The 25,672-nt window shown below is 38.2% G+C and overlaps 2 protein-coding genes, 2 long non-coding RNA genes and 2 pseudogenes across 5 annotated transcripts; 1 reads left to right on the top strand and 5 right to left on the bottom strand.

Moving 5' to 3' along the window:
- Nucleotides 1–412: 412 nt before the first annotated feature.
- On the bottom strand, nt 413–3,382 carry LOC112188716. Its single transcript, XR_002931522.2, has 6 exons — nt 3,049–3,382; nt 2,679–2,749; nt 2,472–2,550; nt 2,012–2,222; nt 760–859; nt 413–680 (listed from the first exon to the last, which is right to left on the bottom strand). It is a non-coding gene; the product is annotated as an uncharacterized LOC112188716 (long non-coding RNA).
- Nucleotides 3,383–9,665: 6,283 nt separating this feature from the next.
- LOC112188669 lies at nt 9,666–11,475 on the bottom strand (annotated as a pseudogene).
- A 937-nt stretch (nt 11,476–12,412) lies between these two features.
- On the bottom strand, nt 12,413–14,608 carry LOC112189894. The gene is made up of 2 exons (XR_005806330.1): nt 13,612–14,608; nt 12,413–12,699 (listed from the first exon to the last, which is right to left on the bottom strand). It is a non-coding gene; the product is annotated as an uncharacterized LOC112189894 (long non-coding RNA).
- Nucleotides 14,609–15,931: 1,323 nt separating this feature from the next.
- Nucleotides 15,932–17,320, bottom strand: LOC112184901 (putative UDP-glucose flavonoid 3-O-glucosyltransferase 3). Its single transcript, XM_024323136.1, has one exon. The coding sequence runs from the start codon at nt 17,318–17,320 to the stop codon at nt 15,932–15,934; it is 1,389 nt and encodes a 462-aa protein (XP_024178904.1).
- Nucleotides 17,321–17,324: 4 nt separating this feature from the next.
- Nucleotides 17,325–22,929, bottom strand: LOC112185815 (pentatricopeptide repeat-containing protein At3g22150, chloroplastic). 2 transcript variants are annotated; one of them, XM_024324125.2, is made up of 5 exons: nt 22,681–22,929; nt 19,462–22,473; nt 19,287–19,387; nt 18,280–18,593; nt 17,325–17,738 (listed from the first exon to the last, which is right to left on the bottom strand). In XM_024324125.2, exon 2 carries the CDS (start codon nt 22,087–22,089, stop codon nt 19,630–19,632), a length of 2,460 nt encoding a protein of 819 aa, XP_024179893.1. In that variant the 5' UTR covers nt 22,090–22,473; nt 22,681–22,929; the 3' UTR covers nt 17,325–17,738; nt 18,280–18,593; nt 19,287–19,387; nt 19,462–19,629. The 2 variants fall into 2 exon arrangements, with proteins under 2 accessions (XP_024179893.1, XP_040370954.1); XM_040515020.1 differs by lacking the exon at nt 17,325–17,738 and having other exon boundaries at nt 18,236–18,593.
- Nucleotides 22,511–24,376, top strand: LOC112186944 (annotated as a pseudogene).
- Nucleotides 24,377–25,672: the final 1,296 nt, after the last annotated feature.

The raw sequence follows: 25,672 nt of genomic DNA, 5'->3' as shown, positions 1-25,672 counted from the left end.
GTCGAGTTTAGGTCACAACGAGTGTTGGCTTGGTCGATCAAAAGCTGGTCAGGAGGACTCTGGTTGGTGAGTTAGTGTCGACACAAGTGAGTTGTCTAGTTTTAGAGTTCTTACTGGCTGGACAAGAGGTGAGATGTCAAGGATTTACTGCTCCTACGCTTGTTGTCTTTGTCATACAGTTGTAGTGCAAGTTTAGAGTCAGTATATAGGTTTCCAGTGGGAAGTCTAGTGGCTATTTCTGAGTAAGAGATGTCGCCCAAAACTCGTTGTAAGCAGTTCATTATTAATGAAGTTCATATTTGATCAAAAAAAAAAAACTTCCTATCTCACACGGATTTCTGTGTCAAATCCTTTTACCCTAACTCTCACTGATTTCTGTGTGTAAAAGTGATAGCATTTATAAAAAAAAAATTATAAAAAAAATCTGCTAATTAATTAGGAACCAATGAAGATTCTGCATTACTTGAAGAAAAAAAATATAATTCTAAAGATGTCAATAACAGTTGATAATACAACTTATGAAATGATCAGCGTTTCTGCATATGCCCCTAAATTCGAAAGATTGGTCGAGCTTCTGTTCTAGTGAACTAAAAATCTCCTTTAATTATCTCTTTACTCCATCATCAGCAAATATAAACTTGCACGAATTTCTCGTTAGCTGAAATATTTCCCTCCTTCCCCTAAGAATTCAAGAAACGGGTATCAGTTGTGAGCTTTTGTTCTATTTTATATTAAATGCACTAGTGACATCAGACATACCAAATGCAGAAGCAGCAAGGTTGTACTCGTTGGAAGGGCAGGTAGAAAAGACCCCAGAATCATCGGTGCAAAGGACTAGAGGACTAGAGGATGCTTTGCACTGTACATACAAACATATTGTTTATGTTATTAATTCTATATATCTTCAAATAATTTGGAATAGATCACAGACCTTATAAAGTTCTATGCAGCAATCTATCAATTTTAACTTTCTTTCAATTCAACTACACATGTTAGAAAAATTAGTATAACGCTTTAATATTCCAAGTAAATTTCATTGCATTCTTGGCATTCCCCCACATGCAGCATAAATATTAGATGAGCTTGTGTTCATAAACTACAGTATCATTCCCCCACTTAAGGACTACAATTTCTATGCTTCCTACTAAGGACACAGTGAATACTGCAGTTTTCTTGCAGCTGAAACCATCTTAAGCTACTTTAAAAACATTAGTCTGATATTCTAAATTACTTGTTACCCAAGCCCAATTTGAAACCAATATTCTTCTTTTCCTCCTTGAACACATTCTAAATCTAGCAATCCATTATGGATCAAAACCAAGCACCAACATATCCTTAAGGAAACGGAAGTGTCAAGGGCAACATAAATATTATCCAAGTTTCAGTTGGTACAATCTGTTTTATCCACTAACCCCACAAAATGTCAAGCTCCCACCTGGCATCTGCAGTAAGTTGGAGAAAACTTGGAAAAACTTGTTACTGGGTTCTACTCCCTTGAATTATTATTTTCTTTTTGTTTTTTTTTCTTTTTAATCAAAAGTTTAGACAACTGGGGACAAACGTTTATAGAAAAAAGAAAGAAAGAAAAAGATCAAAGTACAAGGACAAGAAGTCCTCAGAGCTGAAAAAAATATATATATCAAAACAAGAACACTAAACAAGACACTACCACTTTCCAAATTAGTAGCAAGGCCGGAAGGTTTTAATAGTTTATCAAAGGATGCCTCTTTTGCTAATTGTTGTAGTACCTGGAACCAGGTAGTTTATTGCCTTTTCTGAAGCAAGTAATGGAAATCAACGGACCATTAGACTAAGCTGGTAAAGTTAAATGAATGTTCAGTTCCTTCGAATCAGTAACATGTTAAGGTCAATGATTTTGTAACTAGCCAGCAAGTAATGGAAATCAAATCAATTACATGTTAAGACATCTTATTGCTCTCCCCCTCCATAATCTTTTTCTAACAAAACAAGTGGTGTCATTGCCAAAAAAAAATGTGAAGGGATAGAAGACCTGTTGGCGAGCAATGTAATCGGCCTTGATGGAAGAAATAGACTGAAGGAGCTCCAGCAGAGGCAACAGAGAAGAGGGAAGGATGGACTGGAGGGAGGCGGTGCTTGACGCTGGAGGCGAGCAACTGACCGAGGGTTTCATCGTCATAAGGGCATCTCGCTTTGACAAGTGTATCCACAAACAAAGCAGCTAACTCTGCCCCACACGTAACCTGAAATTTGTTTTCACACATACAGCATCAATACCTGGGATTTCTTTTCTTTCTGTGTATAATTCATATAAGAACTGTGACAGTTCCAACACAGGCGTAAAACTTAATCAGTATGCAGACAAGCCTAATTTGAATTCTCGAAGATTGATTCATTCTTTACTAAAAATTCAATTAATTAAGAACATTGAAGTTTAAATTTTATCATTGCTAGAGTAACTGGTCCTATAAGAAGAACTACAAGAGCATAACCTGCCCATGTTTCAACTGGATGCATGCACCCGACTGAAGAATATCTAAAGCTTCAGTATACCTCTGAGCAGCTACATATCTGCGACAAAACAAGCATATACTATCAATGCGCATGCCTATCACAATGACCTCCAAAAAGCAAAAGAACAATAAATGGACTTCTCAACAGCCATGCTGAGAGTTCAATCCAATACGCATAGTAGTTACCTCGCACTAATAGATTTGTACAGCTGCTGAGCTCCATGGTAGTTACCTTCCTCTACAACTTTCTCAATTTACTGCACAATAAATCTCAATCAAATCTTTTCTCAATTGAATCTCAATGATCACAGTGAGGCTGCATTTTTGATTCGTTACTTCAAAGTACAGGAAATCTCAGGAATCAAAATTCTTTTCTTTACAGTTCGTAGAACAAAAACAACTAAACAACACGAAATTCCTCTAATTCAGAAACCAAAACACTAATCCTGATCAAAATAAATCAATACGTTTTGGAAATTCGGAGAATCAAAGATTCGATATTTTTCATGAAATTGTGGAATCGAGTACTGAAAATTCGAACTCAAGTTTGATTTACCTCTTGGGCTGGAGGCAGTGTGCCTCTTTTGGCTCTCTCCTTCGACATGCTCTCGTTTTTTTTCTGGGATTGCAGAGTTCAAATTTCACAGACAGATTATTGTAGCTGGAGGCGGTGCTTCCAGACCTCTGATAAGGCTGAATCGATTTGGGGGAGAAGAACATCGATACGCTTTAGGGGTGGGGGAGAAGGACATGGATCGATATGCTTCAGATTTGGATCATCGATATGCTTTAGGGGTGGGGGAGAAGGACATGGATGGATATGCTTCAGATTTGGATCAATTTGCTGGTTATAAGCGGAATTTCCACGGAAATCCGTGTGAAATACATTTGCTACTGATATCCGTGTGTATGAGATACATAATCCACGGAAATCAGTGTGTAATACTATTAGGGGAGGGAAATTGAATTTGTTCCAAAAAAGAGAGCGGGAAAAAATTTACCACGAAAATCCGTGTGAGATACATATATATTTACCACTAATATTTGTGCGTATTTATCTCAGTAATATATAATTGTCATGTTAATTATTGTTTACACGGAATTCTGTCTCTATTCTATTTTTTCACACGGAATTCTGTAGCTAATAGTTCTTTTCACACAGATTTCCGTGTTAACATTTCACACATATATTCGTGTGTTGCTCATTTCACAGAGAATTCTGTATTAAAAAGTTATTGTAACGGAATTCTGTAGCTAATAGAGTTTTTCACACGGAATTCTGTAGCTAATAGAGTTTTCACACGGAATTCTGTAGCTAATATTTCTTTTCACACGGATTTCCGTGTTAACATTTCACACAGATATCCGTGTGTGTTACTCATTTCACACAGATGTCTGTACCAAAAACCGGTCAACTCTTTAAACGCTTCTACTTCCCTAAGGGGAGTCGGCCCTTGAGGAGATAAAATTTCAGAAAATTTTACATTAGTTGATATAGCTTCTACCCATGAGAGCATGAGAGTTTACAGATCAAAAAAATAAGTTACGAGTGAACGGTTATGAGCATATTAATTTTATGTAGTATTTAAAGTTTAGGGTTGACCTACTAGATCGAAACCCAAACGGCGACGAAAATAACTGAAATTTTGAACACAGCCATTTATTCTTATCATGATAACATCCTACGGTCGATTTTGAAAAAGTCTATTTCCTACGCATTATTGCTTATGGAATGTATACTTTTCATTATAACTAATAAACTAGTTATACCACATTAGTAGACATATAAGAATTTTGTGTCATACATGTGATAAAAATTTGAAAATTGATAAATTTGACATTACCCATCTATTTATAGCGTATTAATAGGTATTGTGTAAAAAAATTAACCCGATCCGCAGTTATTTTGACATGAAATAAACCGGTCAACCCTTTAAACGCTTCTACTTCCCTAAGGGGAGCAGACCCTTGAGGAGATAAAATTTCAGAAATTTTTACATTATTTGATATAGCTTCTACCCATGAGAGCATGAGAGTTTACAGATCAAAAAAATAAGTTACGAGTGAGCGGTTATGAGCATATTAGTTTTATGTAGTATTTAAGGTTTAAGGTTGACCTACTAGATCGAAACCCGAACGACGACGAAAATAGCTGAAATTTTGAACACAACCATTTATTCTTATCATGATAACATCCTATGGTCGATTTTGATAAAGTCTATTTCCTACGCATTGTTGCTTATGGAAGGTATACTTTTCATTATAACTAATAAACTAGTTATACCACATTAGTAGACATATAAGAATTTTGTGCAATCCAAAAAATAAAAATTGAAAATTGATAAATTTGACATTACCCATCTATTTATAGCGTATTGACAGGTATGGTGTAAAAAAAATTAACTAAAATTAAAGCCATTATTTCAATATCAAATAAAGTGGTTAACCTTATATACACCGATAATTCCCTAAGGAGAGTTAAACCACGAGGAGATAAATTTTGCAAAATTTTTACATTATTTGGTATACCTCATATTCATGAGAGTATGAGAGCTGACAGATCGAAAAAATAAGTTGCGAATGAGCGGTTATGAGCATATTAGTTTTATGTGGTATTTAGGGTTCATGGTTGATCTAGTAGATCGCGACCTAAACGATAACAAAAATTGCTGAAATTTTGTCCATAACTATTTATTCTAATCATGATAACATCCAACGGTCGATTTTGATAAATTCAATTTCCTCAACATTGTTGCTCATGGAAGGTATACTTTTCATTACAACTAATAAACTAGTTATACCACATTAGTAGACATATAAGAATATTTGTGCGAACCAATAAATCAAAATTGAAATTCAATAAATTGACATTACCCATTTATTTATAGTGTATTAATAGGTATTGTGTAAAAAAAATTAACTCAATCCGCCGTTATTTCGATATCAAATAAATGGTCAACCTTATATACACCTATACTTCTTCACACGGAATTTTGTAGCTAATTGTTATTTTTACACGGATATCCGTGTGAAAAGGTTTTAGTTTTTACACAGATATCAGTTACTGTTGTTTATTCACACGAATTTCTGTGTAGTCTCCTTTTTCACACGGATTACTGTGTCAACATTTTCACACGGAAATCCGTGTGTATTACTCATTTCACACAGAAATCTGTATCAAATACTTATTGTAACGGAAATCCGTCCCTCCATAATTCACATAACATAAAAAATTAAGGGTGGTGAAATTTGCACACCCTTAATTGCAAATGGCACACCTTTTTATTTTTTTAATACTATTTCATCTCACCATTTTTTACTCTTCCTAAAATACCCTAAAGTCAGATTGTCTTCTCTCTCTCTCTCTCTCTCTCTCCTCTCCAAAACCCACGACAATCTTCTCTCTTTCTTCTCCATGTATGAGCCCAAGCTGGGTTCCTCTTTCTAGCTGCGAGGTTAAAGAACAGAGACCCATTTGCAGAGCATTGGAAGAAATCCCACAGCTATGGATCCGAAGGCAGCGTAGACAGTGTCGATTTGGGCGAATTCGACGTATCCAAGACCCAGACCCCATTTTACAATCCTCTGTGAATCTTCCGGCAAAGATCCGAAATTCAACCCAGACCCGATTTTGGCAGAGATCGGATTCGAAGTACCAAGTTTGAGCATGCAGGATCATAGTAAGTTTCTTGGGTTTTGTGCTTGATTACTGTTACCCAAGATTTGTAGAACATTTTGACAGCTTCAGAGTTCTTGGTATTGGTGCAGTTTGATTTGTTTTCAAATTTGGGTACCAGTGGAGTTGTTTTGTTAGGATCTTGCAGGGGTTGTTCAGATAATGGTTCTGCCACTAGTTGGGGTTTTGCAAGATAGTTTTGTGAATACTACTGGTTCAAGTGTTAGTAATTCGAGATATTTGCTTGGTTTGTTGCTGTGATTCAGAGCCTCCTGATTCTTGCAAAACCAATCGGTGTTACATTTGGTTGCTCGGTAAGAACTAGATATTGCTCTGCTCTTGAAAATACTGTACTCAAGTATCTTACAGTTAAATTGTGGACACCTTCATTTTTCATGCATGTTTGCTGTAAATTTGGTAGCAATCTTTGTTTGACAAGAAGTTCCCAGGTTAACAATGCATAAATCTTCCCTCCTTCTTAAAAGTGGGTGTATGTTCTGGTTCGGCTTCCATTTTCAGTTATAAAAAGATACTTGAAGTTGATGGAGTCTTTCATATATTTCACAACAACCGAGAACATTCATGGGTCTGTTGAGCATCACAAAGAAATAGGATGGCAACCCGATGGGTATCGTTGGGTTTAGAAAGTTTTAGGAAAAAAAAAAAATTGTTGAGAAAACCAGTGAAGCTGCCGATGGGTATCGTTTACTTTTGTCGATGGCATCATCTACCCCGTGAAGCTGACTTTAGGACCCAAAACAGCAAAAAGAAAAAAATCAGACTTTAGGGTATTTTAGGAAGAGTAAAAAGTTGTGAGATGAAATAGTATTAAAAAAATGAAAGGGTGTGCAAATTTCACCCCCCAAAATTAATGATTTATAAATAAACTAATTTATAATACGTACAGAAATCCGTGTGAATTAATTTTCACACAGATATCCGTGTGAATTGATTTTCACACAGATATCCGTGTGAAAATGTTTTAGTTTTTACACAGCCATCAGTTACTGTTGTTTATTCACACGGATTTCTGGGTAGTCTCCTTTTTCACACGGATTACTGTGTCAACATTTTCACACGAAAATCCGTGTGTATTACTCATTTCACACAGAAATCTGTATCAAATACTTATTCTAACGGAAATCCGTCCCTCTATAATTCACATAACATAAAAAATTAATGATTTATAAATAAACTAATTTATAATACGTACAGAAATCCGTGTGAATTGTTTTTCACATAGATATCCGTGTGAAAATGTTTTAGTTTTTACACAGATATCTGTGACTGTTGTGTATGCACACGGATTTCCGTTGATATTGTTATTGTATAAATTATTGTGGGCTCCATTATGCTCATTTCACACGGATTTCTGTCAGTATTTCTATTTCACACGGATATCTGTGACTTTTAACTACAGTAAATCCGTGTGTGTTGTTATTTTGCTAGTAGTGTGTTACTTATGCTTGGTGATGTAGCAAATCCTCCACACTATTGGAGGTATGTACAAGTCCCCGAAGTCCCCAAGTAAGAGAAGCTTCTTGGTTGGGGAGTTATAAACATGATGTCATCAAGCATAAGTGACGTTCGAGCGATTTCGAGCCCTACATACACACGCACACACACACTCTCTCTCTCTCTCTCCAAAATTCAATTTCACAGAGAATAGCAGTTCTATGGAAGACTCTCACTCTCCTATCCAAAACCCAGTTTCGCAGTCCTACCCTCTAGGATTGGTAGTGATTGAATTGATGGGATGAAATTGGTTGGGATTCAATTGATGAGTTCGATTTCTGGGGCTGGGTGTTCTGCTAATTGGTTTCATCCCTATAAAATTTCATCAACTAATGCCTGGGTTTACCATCAACCTAATTTCTCTCTTTAGGCATTGCAGGGGATCAACCGTACCCATTAATTTGGTCTCTCTCTTTGATTTTCAAAAAATCAAATTAGTATCAAATTTCATTGAAACCCACTTGATTAGCTGTTATATGCATTGGTGCTAAGTGAAGTAAAAGAAGAACATAAGGAAGAAAAAGAGAGTCCATGAATGATGTTATCTTTATCTTGCATATTGAAAATCATCAATTCCCAGCATATTAGTCTGCATATACCCAATATTTCAAGCTACTTTTCTCTTGCTTAATCTGTTGGAAATTATATCAAATATCCAATTAAATAAGAATGAATATATAATTAATCATGACTTTTCAAATTGAACGGGTGCATGTCTTTATTTTCAATAGGTGTATTTAAGAATTGGTCTTTCTCTCAAGGAGATAAGTGAACACATATATTGGTTTACTGTCTATATAAAGTTATAAACCCATAGTCATATCCTTCAATACACATCATATACAAATCAATATAGAAAAAAGATATCAAAGAGATCAAGAGAATCAAATCAATGATTTCTTTCTTATAATTTCTTCTACAAGTCTTCTTCGTGTCAAGAGAGTACAAAATATAATTATGGTTTGCCAAAGTCCAAAATTATAGTGCTTTAATTTTGGATCATCTATTGTTGTATTCTAGAAGATGGATGCCCACCGAACTGCGAGCACAAGGGTAGGGGCGAAATCTGTATTTAGTCAACTGCATTTTGCATGCCTCAATCGAAAAATCAAGTCAGTGATTTCCTTTTCTTATATTGCTTTTTATTTTTTCAAGATTGTTCTCTTACTTGCAATCTTTGTCATAACATTCATTTGTCTACAAATTGCACTCATATGGTAGGATTCAAATATTACTGCATTGGTATATTAGGATTGAAGCATTGCTTTCAATCCTTATTGAAATTTCTATTATGATTAAACATCATATATGTGATTGTTCCCCAACATAATCTCAGCCTGTAGACAGATTCGTAAAGAACAGAGGGGGGAAAGGGAGATAGATAGACAAAGAGACGTGAAGGAAGAGATGAATAGAGAGAGAGAAGAAAAGGAGCAGTAAACAAGTTAAAGCTTGTTTTAGACCGTTGGATTCATTATATCCACGTGTCACTATCTAGTCAAAAACTTAATTAGGAAGCTCAAGTGATTAGCTTGCTTAGCTTGCTCAGGAGAGGATCCTCTCCATTCAATGTCCACTGTATTGAGCTACTTTGATATGATTCATGCAAGAAAATATTTTCTTCTCGTATACAATAAAAGTGCCTCACAAGGATGAATTGATTGTATAAATGACCATTACCAAGAAGACAAGGATTCAAGTGAAAAATGCAAAACTGGCTCCGGCGACTTTTCTCAAGAAAACTAATATTATTCCTTTTTATCGAAACAAAAAAAGCTTTGCTCTTTCGTTTTTTTTTTTTGGAACAAGTCAAAATTCTATTGTGCCTAATGAGACAATGAGTATTATTTGCTATTTTTTTTTTACCTTTTTTTTAGGCCAAATAAACATGCCTTGTTTATCATGAATTAAAGAGCTTTAGTGTATGTAATACTTTGATGTTATAAATATAATCAATTTACAATTCAAAAAAAAAAACAATGTACCAAAAAGTATAGTTTTCATTTGTGTACCAACATTTTTGATGATCAAGACATACATTTGGATTGTGCAAAAGAAATACAATGCTTAATTGATTGCAGCCATTATTATAGTTAATCAAAGAAATATCTCATCAATAAAACGTCCCAATGAAGAGGAGGAAGAACCACCATCCATCAACGCTCTCTTACTTATTTCACTCATCTCTTTCACTCTCTTCCTTACAGTACTATCAGGCTCCATCACCTCCCTTATTCCTCTCTCTATATCTTGTGCAATCAAAACCAGTTGCCTCTCTTCGGCAGTACTATGAAACACACTGCCATACTCCACACTGATTTTCACGGCCAATCCCCATTCTCTCACCATTTCAAATGCATTCATTTGTTGTTCTGCGTACATAGGCCACGTGGCGATTGGCACCCCAAACCATAAACTCTCGAGAATGGAATTCCACCAACAATGAGATACAAAACCCCCAATGGCCGGATGGGCCAACACGTCTACTTGTGGGGCCCATCCTATGACCTTCCCGATCTCAGCCGTCCGTCTGATAAATTCATCAGGTAAGACAGCTGTAGGATCGGCATAGTCACTGGGGTGAGTAATCTTGCCCTTTGGTGGGGGCCGACGTAGAGACCACAAGAATCGGTGCCCACTCTGCTCCAGCGCACATGCCATCTCTTTCACCTGGTCCTCACCGAAACTCCCCCTGCTCCCAAAGCACAAGAACACTACTGAAGACGGAAGTTGATCATCAAGCCATTTCAATATATCCGACTTTTTTTTGCCGGCCTGTTCTGGGTCCACGTGGACTTCATCTTCACTCTTCAACTTCAGTATGGGTCCCACCGGATACACCGGAGGGGTCTCACCATAAGAACTAAGAGTACGAAGTGCATGAGATTCAAGCTCCCAGAATGTATTTACCAAAATACCCTTGGCCTCTCTGAACCTTCTCGTTAAGTTTGCAAACAACGCTGCCCCCTCTCTTTCCATAAGTGTTCTTGGCAGGGCTTTAGTGGGGACCGGATTCACGAAACTCGGGACGAACAATTCGGCCTCCGAGTCCTTTAACTCGGTGACGTCCACGTCATGCTCGTCGGCTAGCGTCTGGAGGTGGAACACGAGCCCTAGAAAGCAAGCGTTGGAGGTGAAGAAGATGTACGTTGGAACCCCGAACTCGTTGGCCACGTCGATCATAGTGGCGCAAACCATGTCGACGACGAACCCGGCGAGCCTAGGGGTCAACTGATCGGCTGACTCGGCGAGTTTGGCGACGGCATCTCTGACGTAGGGTTTGTGGCTTTCGACGAACGTTTTGCTGAAGGTGCTGCGGGGCATGTTTATAAAGTCGACGTCGGGCTGTGGGAGGTTGATGAGCTTGATGCGTTTGCCACCTCAGACAGCGATGGAGTCTATATAGGTGTCGGTGGCTGTGGAGCCGAAGGGTGTCTTCATGATGAGGACGGTGATGAAGAGGTGGTCGTCTCGAGATACGAGGAGCTTGGCGATCTCAACCGTCGGTACGAGGTGGCCGGCACCCGCGTAGGGGATGAACACGAGCTCTGCGGGTTTCTTCATTTTGATGAAGTTAAGAAAGATGGGGATGGGATTAGGTCAAGGATTTAGGAGACTCAAGGCATCTTTATATATAGATTATAGTGTTTGATTTTTCAGCACTCTCTAAGTTCAGTTCCTTTTTTTCAATTTTGTATTATTGTCTTGGAAGATTCCCTTGGAGCTAGCACTAAACGATACACTGAAAGTGAGGTCATGCCTTTGCTCACTGAGCCAGTTTGTTTTTTTGGAGCTTATTAAGGTCCCGCTTCTATTTTTTTAATTTTTTTTATGAGAATATGAAATGAATCAAATATAGGGCAGTTCAGCTACATATGCGGTTGTGTGCAGACGTAGTAGATAGGATAGATGCGTGCAATAACCTCTGACTACTATTTTGGCTTAACCCTCTCCAACAACAGTTCAATATATTTCAATTTTAGTTCATGCCTTTCGACTCTTAGAATGCACATACCAATAACATACACATCAGCCATTCAAATTTTAGACATCAATACGTTTGATCATTCCTGCATGTATTTTGTAGAATAGTATTTGTGTTTATGTAACAAGCTAGCAATAAGATATTAAATTGATACTCAGTATTTCTCGGTGACAAAAAAAATTTCGTCGTAATTTTATTTATAAGTCTCACAACAAATAAGTGATAAAACTATAAATTAGTTGTTACTATTAGATTAATAGATTTTGAAGATAAACCTCACACCTAGTGTCGAAGATCATTACATTTGGACAATATTAATATGTTATTCGAGGGCCACATGTATACTATAACATGTTATTTGAGCGATTCATCTTGATCACATTTGGCTCGGGTTATTTTTTCGATGAGGATTTGGCTCGGGTTCTTAAGCTCAAACTTGTTTTCTTAAATTGAGCGTCTGGAAAGATGGGCTAACTCAAATTTGAGGATATTAAATAAACAATGACTAGTCTTTCAAAAATACTAGGAAATAGTGCCGCGCTTTGCTGCGGAATTTATTGTTATTAATGAATAGTTCAATGAAATAATAAATTTTTTTTATTGAAAATCAACTGCGCAATGGCACAGGTTTGTTCACAAATTTACCGGAGTTTGTTAAAAAAGTTGGTAACTCCAGTCATACTTGTACAAAACATTTTAGCTGATTAGCTAGCTGCATTTGTCCAAAAACTTAAATTACAGTAGTTGCAGCTAGAGAAAATGCACCCAATGAATTTCATTCAAATTCTTGATTCAGATCTAAAAAATGTTAGTTAGCTTGATTTTGCAGCTAAAGCATTCATTCAATGGAACACTTAAGATTCAATAATTAATCTATAGACTGGAAACAGCACCTTCAGCCTTAGTTACACTGGTATAAAGATTCTGACATTCATACATTTCTTGCATTCTTTCTCTATCATTATGATCTCCAGCCTGATGCTCTTGTAATAATCTCTTCATCTTGCTGTGCCTCATCTTTGGTGCCATAACTGCATTCAAAAGTACATAATAGTTACAAATGACAAATGATTACTCCTTATAATAGACACACTAATCATAATTGCTACAGAAATTAGTAATAGACTAAACATTATTCTGAATTCTTTTTAGGGTTAGTTACAACTTGTAATCTTATTAATAAAGTAAAGCTCATACTAAAATACTACAAAAACAAAATCAAAAATGATAAATAGTGAACAGAAGATCATAATTTATTAAAATCAGATGAAATTGTTTAACTTTTGATCCTCCTCATCAAAGCTCAATTAAATTTGTTTCATCCTCGCGGGAAAGGAAAAACAGGAAAGGATAGCTCAACTATATTACTTTGAATTTTATTGTAAATGAGCTGAGGTAAGCTAGCTAGATACACATAAATATGGAGCATCAAACACATAGATGCTTAATTAACTTGCTTATCCATTGAAACACAAAAATAAAGAACTAAGGACATACTGTGGGCAAAGTCCTAGTCAGCCTTATACATTTTGAAAGTTAGGCATTTAAACTTATAAATGAACAAATACAACTGCCAACATATTAGCTTTATACCCAAAATCCACGAAAAACACTAAAATCGACATGCCTAAAGACGCATACAACGTTAAATAACGGCAAACAATCTAGAAAAGAACAGCGCTCAGAGAACCACACATACACCTTTTTGCATAGAAATTATAAATCTGAAGAACTCAAAACAATCTATGAACTAAACTATACATTCATATACACTAAGTTCCAAAAGTTTACATCAATCTGAAAAAGCAAAAAAAAAAAAAAAAAAACATTGGAAGATAATTAGTTTGACTGGAAGATAATTGAATTATTGAAATTAAGAGTACAAAGCAGATGCTATAGATCAGTAGTGAAAAGTTTGAAATTGTGACAGATCAAAAGCATACCTTGAAGTTGTTGTAATTAATCACCTAGATGTGAAATTGCAGAGCAAACAGAATCTGTAGAAGATAAAAACTGGTATCAGTTTAAAATTGAGAACAATAGATAATCTAATAGAAGCCGTATTACATAAAAACTAATAGAATAATAAGAAAAACAGAGTTTTGATTTCTAATGAGTTCCTTCTATTTGTTTCTGCTGTAATCTATGAGTTCTTCGGTAATGTTCATACATCAGTTGGTAACTTTAGAGTATATATAGAATTTGTTATGAACCTCTCACGTCATCACAAACTCAAAATCTTATCACTTACCAGTAGAAAAAAAAAAATGAAAATAGGCATCATACAATTGAAGCCATCAAATCAAGTGAGCCACCATCTAGTGTCGCATAAAATTCACAAACAAATAACTCAATGAAAACCACAATCCAACATAATCGAAGAACACCCAATACCAATAAGAAAAGAACCTCAATACTTATTTTGCCTTGGCTGAAAATGAAACCTCTTCTTCTTTTGCTGATTAGTCTGATCATGAAAAGAAGAAAGAATGAGGAGTATTTCTACATAGCCTACAATCAATTCCAAGGTTAGAAACTCAGAACAAAGGCAAAGGCAAGAAACCCATAACCCAAACTTCTATTTAGAATAAAAATCATTCAAATCAACACAGAAGAAGATCATTGAAATCAACACAGAAAAAGATCGAGACATGAACGTAAAAAAATTGGTAGAAGAGAAAAAGAGAGAAAACAGAATGCTACCTAAAAACCGTCTACCTCTCTTGGATGCTTCTCACGTTTCAGGCTGCTTCACCTCTGCTGATTTCAATTTATAGTCTGGAAGAGTTGATGTCGGTGTAGAAGGATGCTTCCAGAAAGGGCAAATTGCAGAACTGAAAATTGGGGTAAAGTTCAGATCGATCTAGAACTTGATAAAGAAGTCAAAAACCAGATATTTTTCAAAGAATCTGGAAACACGGTTTGGAAACTGACAAAAGAGTATGTAGATGTTCACCTTGATATGAATCCAAAAGCAAGGGCAAAAGCGACTTTTCAGGACCTGATGAACAGTAGTAACAGTACCCACCCAACCGGCCTTTCGTATATAGTATAATATGTTGGCCCTTTTTAGTCATATTTGACAAGTTCTAAAAAAGATGTGTTAGGCCACGTATATAAAGTGCTGGGCCATTTTGTGCAATTTATGCAAGTCTCAGGTAAGGACTAAGGAGTGTGTTGAATAATGAAAAAACCACCTTAGAAGTGACAAAACAAACTATAATACATATCTATTTCACTATTAACTACACTGAAGGCTTTTGTATAAAACCTTATACCTAAGGAGAAAAATCATTGTATTGTACGTAGACTATATCAATGCTGGCCAATTTATAAGGTTACATAGATGTACTACATTTCTCTGCTATTTACCATTACTACAAAGTTGCAGTAAACTTTCCTAGTCCCAAATTATTTCTCCACATTTCACCAAAAGTTCACAACAAGGTTTAAAGGAGACAAATCTTTGCCAGAAACAATTGCTTTTTCATGAAGCGAGTAACATGATAAACGTACTTGATCGGTGGCCTTTCATCTATGTTTTCTGAAAGTGATAAACAATTGCTTTTTTGTTTTGTTTTTTATTTTATTTTATTTTTATTTGAGAATTTTGTTCATTTCAGATGTTAATTTATCAGTCATTTTTGCCTGCTTTCCATGGAATGAAATGCGTAAAAATATACGCTTCTATTTTTACATGATGGGGAGGAATGTAGGATCATGGAATGACAACCTTTGAAAAATTGCATGGAGTTGACTACTTCTGTTAACTTAGAAAACATATTCCAAATTTTAAGAACTAGTCAGCAGACTTGAAATTCAGGAACCGAAGGAAGACGAGCCAGCTTTCATGGAAAATATAACTAACTGCAGAGCGAAAAAGACGTGCTATATATATACATCCCCCGCCTAGCTTACAAGGAGCTTTCATTCTTGTGACATGAAATATGAAGTTGGAAACAAAAATCAGGCTCTAAAGTTGTTACCAATTAAACTGGTAACCATTGCTTCCATTCTTGTGCCAATGTATACAGTGCTGTTTTTATTCTACTGCAGATTACACAGGAACTAGACAGACCATTCCAGCCATTCTAGCTAAGCCTTAAGGCAGACTTTGTTCAGTCATGATGTGCTTTCTACAGCTAGCACAGACTCTTACAACCTTAAATCCTTATTGACGTTAATGAGGAACACTTCCATGATGAAATTGGTTTACAGACATGAACATGATCTTGGGTTCTAACAAGTCAACGGAAAATCTGCTCAATAAAGCGCCCCAACGAAGAGTAAGAGGAACCACCATCCATCAAGGCTGTTGCTCATTTCACTCATCTCCTTCACCCTCTTCCTTATATCACTATCATGCTCCATCACTTGCCTAATCCCTCGCTCTATATCTTGTGCATTCACACTGCCCTTCCTATAAGCCATACTCACTTCCACTGCCAATCCCAATTCTCTCACCATCTCAAAAGCATTCAAGTGTTGCTCTGCATACATTGGCAACGTGCCGACGGGCACACCGCACCATAGACTCTCAAGCATAGAATTCCACCCACAATGAGATACGAACCCTCCAATTGCAGGGTGGCCCAAGATAACCACTTCTGGAGCGCATCCTATAACCTTCCCAATCCCAGTAGTCCGATCAAGGAACCCTTCAGGCAAGACTCCCCAGTAATCTGCATAGTCACTAGGGTAAGCAACCTTCCCCTCTGCTGGGGGCTGCCGCAGGGACCACAGGAATCGAAGTCCACTGTGCTGCAGCACATAGGCTATCTCCTTCACCTGGTCTTCGTCAAAAATTCCCATGCTCCCAAAGCACAAGAACACTACTGACAATGGAGGCTGTTCATCAAGCCACTTCAAGGTGCTATCTGATGCCAGGTCTGAATCCTCATCCTTTTCATTTCTCGTAATGTTCAACATGGGTCCTATGGGGTACACCGGTGGAGTTTTGCCATCGGAAAGAGAGTGAAGAGCATTTGCTTCCAGCTCCATGAATGTGTTTACCAAAATACCGTTGGTTTCTCTGAACCTTCTTGCATGGTTGATGAATGTGGTGGTGGAGTCCTTGTCTAAAAACATGCTAGGTAAGGCACTAGCCGGCAGTGTATTGGTAAAACTGGGCAACACCAACTCAGCATCCGAGTCCTTTAAATCGGTGCAGTCCTTGTTATGCTCATCATGAAGGACTTGGAGGTGGAACAAGAGCGCAAGAAACCCTGCATTGGATGCGAAAAACACATATGTTGGAACCCCTAATTCATTGGCAACGTCTATCATACTCGTACAGAACAGGTCAACAACAAACCCAGCAAGTCTAGCCTCAGATTGGGACTGGCTGTGCTTGGAGACCGTATCTTTAATGTGAGGTTTGTGACTTTCAACAAATAACTTGAGGAAGTTGTTGGGGCTCATGCCTTCTGTGCTTATGTTGACCTCTGGGAGGGTGATGAAGTTGATACGGTCAGATCCTGTATAAGTAATATCTATTCCCATGGGCCTGGAGTCAAGGTCTAGCTTCATGATGAGGACTGTGATGAAAAGTTGGTCATCTCGAGCAACCAGGAGCTTTGCCATCTCCGCCGCTGACACGATGTGCCCAATTCCTGGGGTAGGAATGATTACCAACTCTGCAGCTTTCTTCATCTGAGTTCGAAGGAGATAGTATGATAGACATGGTGATGGCTAGCTGTCTCAACCTTCACTTTTGTGAATATGGATCAGGATCATATTACTGAGGAAGATATCATCATATCTTGCCAACGGGTCTTTCTCCACGGGAACGGCAGAATGTGTTTTAATTCAACCTCAGCTGAAATTCCTATATTTCTGTATGTAGTATGCTTATGACATTTGGTGTTTACATACCATTAATTCTTGTATTTCCCATAGCCGAAGGCGCAAATGTGTCATGCCTTTGCTGGCATTGGATAAACTCTCTGATCGGAAGCAGAAGAATGGAAAACCAAATCAAAGAGTGGCACTGTCAGACAGCTGAAGTACCATGCTTATCGGCAGAGGTGGTGACTCCTGGATTACGACACAGCTGAAGTACTAGACTTATCTGTAAGGATGAGTGGATATGTGAGGAAACATCCTCACTAACATAAAAGTAAGCAATTTGATTTCCTGTCTAAACCGCTGAAGTCCAGCAGCAAGAGTTTCATATAATCTAGTTAAGTAGAAAGTTGAAGAATTCCATCCTAATGATACATACTGGTTGGAGGAATTAATAAGAGAGTTGGTTGGCTTTTTTAAAGATTTTATTTTTTCTTTCTTGAGAAGAACATACGAGATGACCAGTTGAATTCTTTTATCATTAACGTGAATATAAATTATACCTTAGAGTGCTGAATTCCTAGAAGAAGAAAAAAGATTGCTGGGTTTCAATATATTGGGAATAAAAGCTGGTAATTACTTTGCTGGGTATACTAAGAGGTTTTGCTAGGTACAATTAGAAAGACCAAGATTGGCAAATTTTCATCCTTAGTCCATGGGTTACAGTTCTACAAACTTAACATCCAGAGGAATTTGTCAAATTGGGAACAGGAAACATATTAGTAGAAGATTTAAATTTGCAGTGACAAATAAATAAAAAGGATTACCTAACAACCACTGGAGTCAAGTGCACCTGCATGCAGGTCACTGCAAAGATTCAAACACATGAACGCCCTTCCTTTTGAAAAATTGGACTACATGTGGTTGAACTCAGCATGCAGACTACTCCATTGTCAGTTACAGCTAAGATATAACTTGGACTCTAGCATCAATCTACTGTGGAGCCAATTTGCTTGAGCAATTCAATAATCTATGGGACTTGTGCTATCTGTGGTGTCTCCATGACCAAGTTGTCCATGTGTATTGTGCCCACACGTATAAACATGACATTCTCTCGTAAGGAAACCTGTAAAATTAAGTCCTGCAAGATATAGAAACAAGTTCTGGATTTTACGTTCATAAAAAGAGGGAAGATAAGGAGAAGGAATTGGTGCAAATGAACTTCCAACTGACAACTCATAAACTTATGTATTGAATGCAATTAAAGAAAATTAGAATGCAGTATTGATTTCTAATAAGAATAAAACATAAGACCCATCTTGAGAAAATTGATGGTGTGAACTTGGGCCTTCATGTCTAATATCTTTTTCAGGATGAAAGAGAGAAATGTATAGGAAGAATAATCAGAATTGGAACTCTTAGACTAGGAGTTCATTACAAATCAATAGATTTAACCTTGGAACACCAAAAATCTATCTCAAGAAACTTGCTATATTTTATTTCCTTTGAAAAAAAAAAAAATATATATATATATATATATATTTATATATTTGTGTGTGTGTGTTAAGTTTTTAGATATAAGCAGAGCCATCCAACATGTATCACTCAATTAATAGTGCTAGTTATCAAAGTGCAGGATTACTGACTAAAAGAAGGAAAAGAAAAATTATACCGCACTAAGTTAGGCCTTTGAACAAGGATATTATATTCATAAAATCAGAGACAATGTGCCTAATCATTTCCAATGATGTACAGTGTCCTGTTTACTGAGAGCAATAAGAGGACAAAAGCTCCCACCATAATCTCCATTAATAAGAAATCTATAACCATTTACCTGAAAATTGTATGTCCAGCACTTTTGACACTAGTTCATCCATATTGGCATATTCAGATTTGAGCAACATCTGAGCATATCTGCTTTCAACAATTGATGACCTGCACCAGAGTCTGCATTAGCACAATAGTAGAGTTCCAACTCGCAATACAGGCATCATTTCGGATAACCTCACCTGAATATAGCTGATATCAATTACCAAGACGGTCAAATTTACTTGCCAGAAGTCATCCAACTAGACATCCGTAATTAGCTGTCTCCAATTTGCCAAAACCAAGATTAAGTCGCAATGGAATATAGAAGATGGCTAAAAAACTTGTATTAAGTGTTCTCCTTTGATTCACTAATGAGGTTCCAAAATTGCATCTAGATGGGAATTGAGAGAAGGCCTATAACCAGCTTCTTTCATCATCATAGTCAACTCCGCCAACATACCATATATCTCACTGCACTGAGGGTGCTTTTGGTCCCTAGAAATGAAACAGTTCAGGAAACCAGTAATCTCAATCCAACTACAGCCAGGCTCCTTCTTCAAACCTTTCTCCTTCATTTGTTTTCTCATTTTATCAACAATTTCCCACTTTCCTTCCTCAGCATACATATTTGAGAGCAAAACATGGTAGCCTGTCTTGACAGTAGCAGCCTTTATTTCAAGCAATTTATCAGCAACAATCTTGCCCAATTCAAATTGTTTATGAATTCTGCATGCACCAAGAAGTGATCCCCAAATTTCTATCACGTAACCCTCTTCACCCAACCCTATAACAAACTCGTATGCTTCAACTACTTTTCCAACCCTCCCTAACATGTCCGCTATACAACAATAATGTGCAGTTAATGATTTTATGTTGTACTCCATTTTCATTGAATCATATAAAGAAAGACCTTCATCAACCAAACCAGCATAACTGCAAGCAGACAAGACTGCAACAAAGGTAACCGCATCAGGTACAATGCCAGATCTCTCCATTGAGTGAAACAAAGACACAGCTTTCTGACCCATTCCATGTTGGCCATAGCCCAATATCATTGTGGTGTATGTGACAGAATTCTTTTCATGGGTTTCAAAAAACACATTTTCAGCATAAGTTAGTGCACCACATTTTGAGTACATGTCAATTAGAGCAGTTCCCACGAAGACGTCTCGGTCAAGGTAGTGACGAAAAGACAACCCATGGAGTTGCTTACCCATATCTATGTTCCCCACTGGATTGCAAGCAGGGAAAATTGATGCTAAGGTCACAGCATTTGGTATTAGCTTCTGCTCCAGCATTTTCCTAAAAACTACAAAAGCTTCTTCAATCATGCCGTTCTGTGTGTACCCTGTAACCATAGAATTCCAAGTAGCATGATCTCTATCAACAATATAGTTCTTTTTGAAAAGTCGTTCTGCAATCCTGACTGAACCAGATTTGGCATACATGTCTATGAGATAACTTTCCATTCCCTCAAATTCTATTCCATGCCTAATAATATAAGCATGTGTCTGCTGTCCAACATCTATGTTTCTAAGATTTGATGCAGCCGAAAGTAGAGCAGTTACAGTTACAGAATCAATCAAAAAGTTTTGTTTTTGCATCTCATAAACAAGCATTAAAGCCTCATCATCCAAGCCACTCTGAGAAAACACAGAGATCATGGTATTCCATGAAACAGCATCCCTCTCCGGCATCTTATGAAAAAACTTAAATGACGTCTCAATAGAATTGCACCTCGAGTACATCACCATAATTGCATTTAGTAAAATAACAGGCATCACTCTGAAATGCTTAGTAATAAAAGCATGCAACTGTCCAGCTAGTTCCAACTGTTGCAACTGTGAACATGCAGTTAAAACCGAAAGAAAAGTCACTTCATCAAGAACAGCCTGATCTGATCGTATGGCTTGAAAGAAAAGGCTGATTGCTTCCCCAGGAAGATTATTCTGAACATACCCACCAATCATGGTGTTCCATATCTCTGTGTTTCTCCCCAAACAACGGTCGAAAATCTTCCTAGCATAATCAAGGCAACCAAGCTCAGCATACATAAATATCGCCGAGCTTACAACAAACAAGTCATTCACATACTCACCGCCAAATCTAACAACCAAACCATATAAAACATTGGCATTTTTATAGTCTCTCACGGCGGATAAAGCAGGGAAAACATTGACAAAACTCACAGCACTTGGGGCTATTCTCATCCTCATCATCATCCTAAACTGCTTAACCGCTCCTCGATACCTCTCAGTCTTAAAATACCACGAAACCAACGTGTTCCACGCAACCACATTTCTCTCGCGCATTGTGTCAAACACCTTGCGTACTAAGTCATACTTGGCATGATCAAAGCTTCCAATGCAGGAAGAGTACATATTCATTAGCGAATTCTGCACAATCATACTTGGGTTCGGAAGGCACCGAAGAATGTGACAATGCACAGCCTTGCCAATGTTGAAATTGCGGGTATCGGCGCAGGCTTTGAGGGTGGAAGAGTAAGTGTAAGGGTCACATTTGGTGCTGGGGGAGGAGTTTTTCATGTGGGAATAGAACAAGAGGGCTTCAGTGGGCATGTTGTTGCAGATGAAGCCAATGATGATGGTGTTCCAGAGAAGGGTAGTTGGGCGAGGCAAAGTGTCGAACAGTTGGCGGGCAAGGTGGGGTTGGCCTTCTTGGCAGAGACTGCTTAGGCGGGAGCGAATTGTGGCGGTTTCGAGAGTTGGCAGTGGGAAGGTTCGGGATGAGAGATTGTGAGGAGGAGAGTTGGGTATGGGGGTTTGAGTGGGCGTGGAGAGAGGTGGGGGAAGAGCAGAGGAAGCCATGGTTATGGCTTTGGTGGATTTTCCCTCCTAACGTAACTTTTTATTTTATTTTATTTTTTATCGGTATCTTCAAAGGCTTTTTAAGGCCAGAGATTAGTCCGTGTGTCTTCTCAAAACGCTTCATCTCTCTTAACCACCAAGACTAGATTGAGATTTAAATTCCAATCAGCGTCGACGGAATTTAAATTCGGGTGCCAGAATTTCACACCTAAAGATTTTTACTAACTCGACCACTCATTGTGATTCCCTCTTAAACTTCAATTAGCGCCGACGGAATTCGAATCTGAATGTGGGAATTCCACACCTGAACAATCTTACCAACTCGACCACCGATAGGGGTTACCTCCTAACTCTTGTTCTGTTTGATTGAAATGGAGGGAATACCTGGAAGTCAAAACAAAATAAATGGAGTGAAACAAGTTTATGGAGTAACAACACCCTAATATTTTACTCAAAATTATTTATGCTTTTCGAGTAGCTTGCTGCCAAAACAGTAGTCAGAGACTCGTGTAATGATAACCACAGAAAAATTAAATGAGCTCGATCAACACTGGGCTCTGTGCCAGCATATGCATAACGTCGTAACGTCACCTGCACATATAGGCTGCATGCGTCTGAATATTTAAACACCACAACTTGACTCTTGAAGCACATTCATTGTCATCAACAAAGACAAACTACTCTTCCTTCAGTCACCGTATCGAAATGAAGAAAGCTGCAGAGCTGGTGTTCATCCCCTGCGCCGGTGTTGGCCACGTCATATCAACGGTAGAGATCGCAAAGCTTCTCGTATCTCGAGAGGACCACCTCTTCATCACCGTCCTCGTCATGAAGGCCCCTTCGACTCCAAAGGCAACGATGCCTGTACAGAGTACTGCATCACACAAGCCTCCGACCGCATCAAGTTCATCAATCTCCCACAGCCCGACGTCGACTTCCTAAACATGACCCGCAGCAACTTCCGCAAATCGTTCTTTGAAAGCCACAAACCCTACGTCAGAGATGCCGTCACCGAACTACTCGCCGGCTCGTCCGAGTCATCAACCCCTGGACTCGCCGGGTTCGTCATCGACATGTTCTGCACCACCATGATCGACGTGGCCAACGAGTTTGGGGTTCCTACCTACATATTCTTCACCTCCAACGCTGGCTTTCTAGGACTCGTGTTCCACCTCCAGATGATCCACGACGAGCATGACGTGGACATCGCCGACTTGAAAGACTCCGATTCTGAGTTGGTCCTCCCGAGTTTTGTTAATCCGGTACCTATCAAAGCCCTGCCGAGTATACTTTTGGAGAAAGAGGAGGCAATCCCATTCTTAAACTACGCAAGAAGGTTCAGAGAGACCAAGGGCATTTTGATAAATACCTTCTCAGATCTGGAACCGCATGCCCTTCGTTCTCTTGATTCTTATGGGAAGATCCCCCGGTATATCCGGTGGGACCACTTCTAAAAGGAAAAAGTGACGAAAATAACCCTAGGGGATCAGATCAGGCCGGCCGAGAGATCTTGAAATGGCTTGATGATCAGCTTCCATCGTCGGTCGTGTTCTTGTGCTTTGGCAGCATGGGAAGTTTTGGTGAGGATCAACTGAAAGAGATTGCCTGCGCGCTGGAGCACAGTGGGCACCGGTTCTTGTGGTCCATACGTTGCCCCCCACCAAAGGGAAAGATTACTCACCCCAGCGACTATGCCGATCCCGCGGCCATCTTGCCCGAGGGGTTTCTCCAACGGACGGCTGGGATCGGAAAGATCATAGGGTGGGCCCCACCAGTGGCGGTGTTGGCCCACCCGGCCGTGGGAGGTTTTGTATCTCATTGCGGGTGGAATTCGATACTGGAGAGTCTTTGGTTCGGTGTGCCTGTCGCTACGTGGCCAATGTACTCGGAGCAACAAATGAATGCATTTGAGATGGTGAAGGAATTAGAATTGGCGGTGAAGATTAGTGTAGATTACGGGTGGGACTTTTATAACTCCGGTCAGGGGGGGCAAATGGTTTTGAGTGCCCAAGAGATAGAAAGAGGAGTTAGGGAGGTGATGGAGCATGATAGTGACATAAGGAAGAAGGTGAACGAGATGAGTGAAATGTGCAAGAAATCCTTGATGGATGGTGGTTCTTCCTACTCTTCATTGGGACGTTTTATTGATCAGATATTTCTTTGATCAATTTTAATATCATGGCTACAATCAAGCATTATGTTTTTTATGTAGTACCATCTATAAAGGAGAGTAAAATTCACACTCTTTATTTTACAATCCACACTATAAGTGTGTTCCTTTTTTCTATATTTTAAATTTTTTTTAATACAGTTGATATAAAATATGTGATGTTAAAATACCAAAAAAAAAAACATGAAGTGTAAAGTATTGATTTCACTTCCCTCTATAAATGATCCAATTCATTGCATTATTTATCTAGATCACCAGGTCCAATATAAAAGTAAATCAAACGTAATTTGTAAGGCCACTCCACTTGTAATACTAGATTGTACCAAGCGTACTCATTATCAACTAAATGTTTAATTTTTTAAGGGAGCTGAAATTTGCACATCTAGTTTTACATTCTACACTCCCTTTGCTTTTTATTTTTAATACTTCTTATCAATTCACAATATTTCTCTTCCAAAACTATCTCTCTCTCTCTCTCTCTCTCTTTCTCTCTCTCTCTCTCTCTCTCTCTCTCTCTCTCTCTCTCTCTCTCTCTCTCTCTCCATCCACAGAATCGTGCTACATCTATGGCCTTGCACAAATATGAAAAATCCATGAACAAAATCTCTGATTAACAACCTGCAAAACACTTAATTTGATCATTCCTCCCCAACTGGTCATACAAGAAAGATGGCGATACAACCCCATCCAAAATGAATTCAACCACTACAACAAAATCCAACCCCAAATTAACGTCACACTATTAAATTAGATTTATCATGACAGGACCCGCCCCAAATTTCATCCAGAAATCCAAGTTGGCCCTACCGGGCCACCTAAGGAATAACTCTACTGAAATGTCGATAGCATCACCCTTAAAAATGAACTACCCAAAACTTGTAGAAAACACATATACACTTCTAAACAATTCATCCTTATTCTCTTGGGGCCACCTGCTCCCCAAATCACAACATCTCTAATTTTACAAATACAAGTCACAACTCAAAAACATTAATCCCACAGGTTATCAAAGCAATACTATTATGAAAAGTAAACCAGGAAAACGTAAATAAAATGAATATGCGGAAGCTGTGCTGTTGACTACGCCTCGACTCCATGTACGCCCGACCTCATCTAATCTGGTCTGCAACCTGGGCATTTGAAGCCGAAGGGCCCAGGGGAAAATAAATGAAAAACACGTTAGCGTGAGTGGACAAAAAAAAATACAAGATAATTTAAATGAAACAAACTTTAATACTTGCCCATGTATTTAAACTTATAAAACCTCGATACATGCAACGTTTATAAAACATATTTCTTTAAACTCAAAATCTCGTGAAAACATACCAGCCCCGTTGGTTAAGAGAAATCAGACTAGTCCACCAGTCAAGTAACAATAGGATATGAGGAATAAGAAATCACCATACAATGAAG

The sequence above is a fragment of the Rosa chinensis genome, chromosome 2 (assembly GCF_002994745.2).
Source record: "Rosa chinensis cultivar Old Blush chromosome 2, RchiOBHm-V2, whole genome shotgun sequence".
Classification (NCBI taxonomy): domain Eukaryota; kingdom Viridiplantae; phylum Streptophyta; class Magnoliopsida; order Rosales; family Rosaceae; genus Rosa; species Rosa chinensis.
The sequence above is the reverse complement of the archived record's forward strand: the minus strand, read 5'-3'. Positions and strand labels throughout refer to the sequence as shown.

Bases quoted from the DNA above. Each gene is read 5' to 3' on its own strand.
- LOC112184901 (XM_024323136.1), bottom strand. From the start codon at position 17,320: ATGAAGAAAGCTGCAGAGTTGGTAATCATTCCTACCCCAGGAATTGGG.
- LOC112185815 (XM_024324125.2), bottom strand. From the start codon at position 22,089: ATGGCTTCCTCTGCTCTTCCCCCACCTCTCTCCACGCCCACTCAAACC.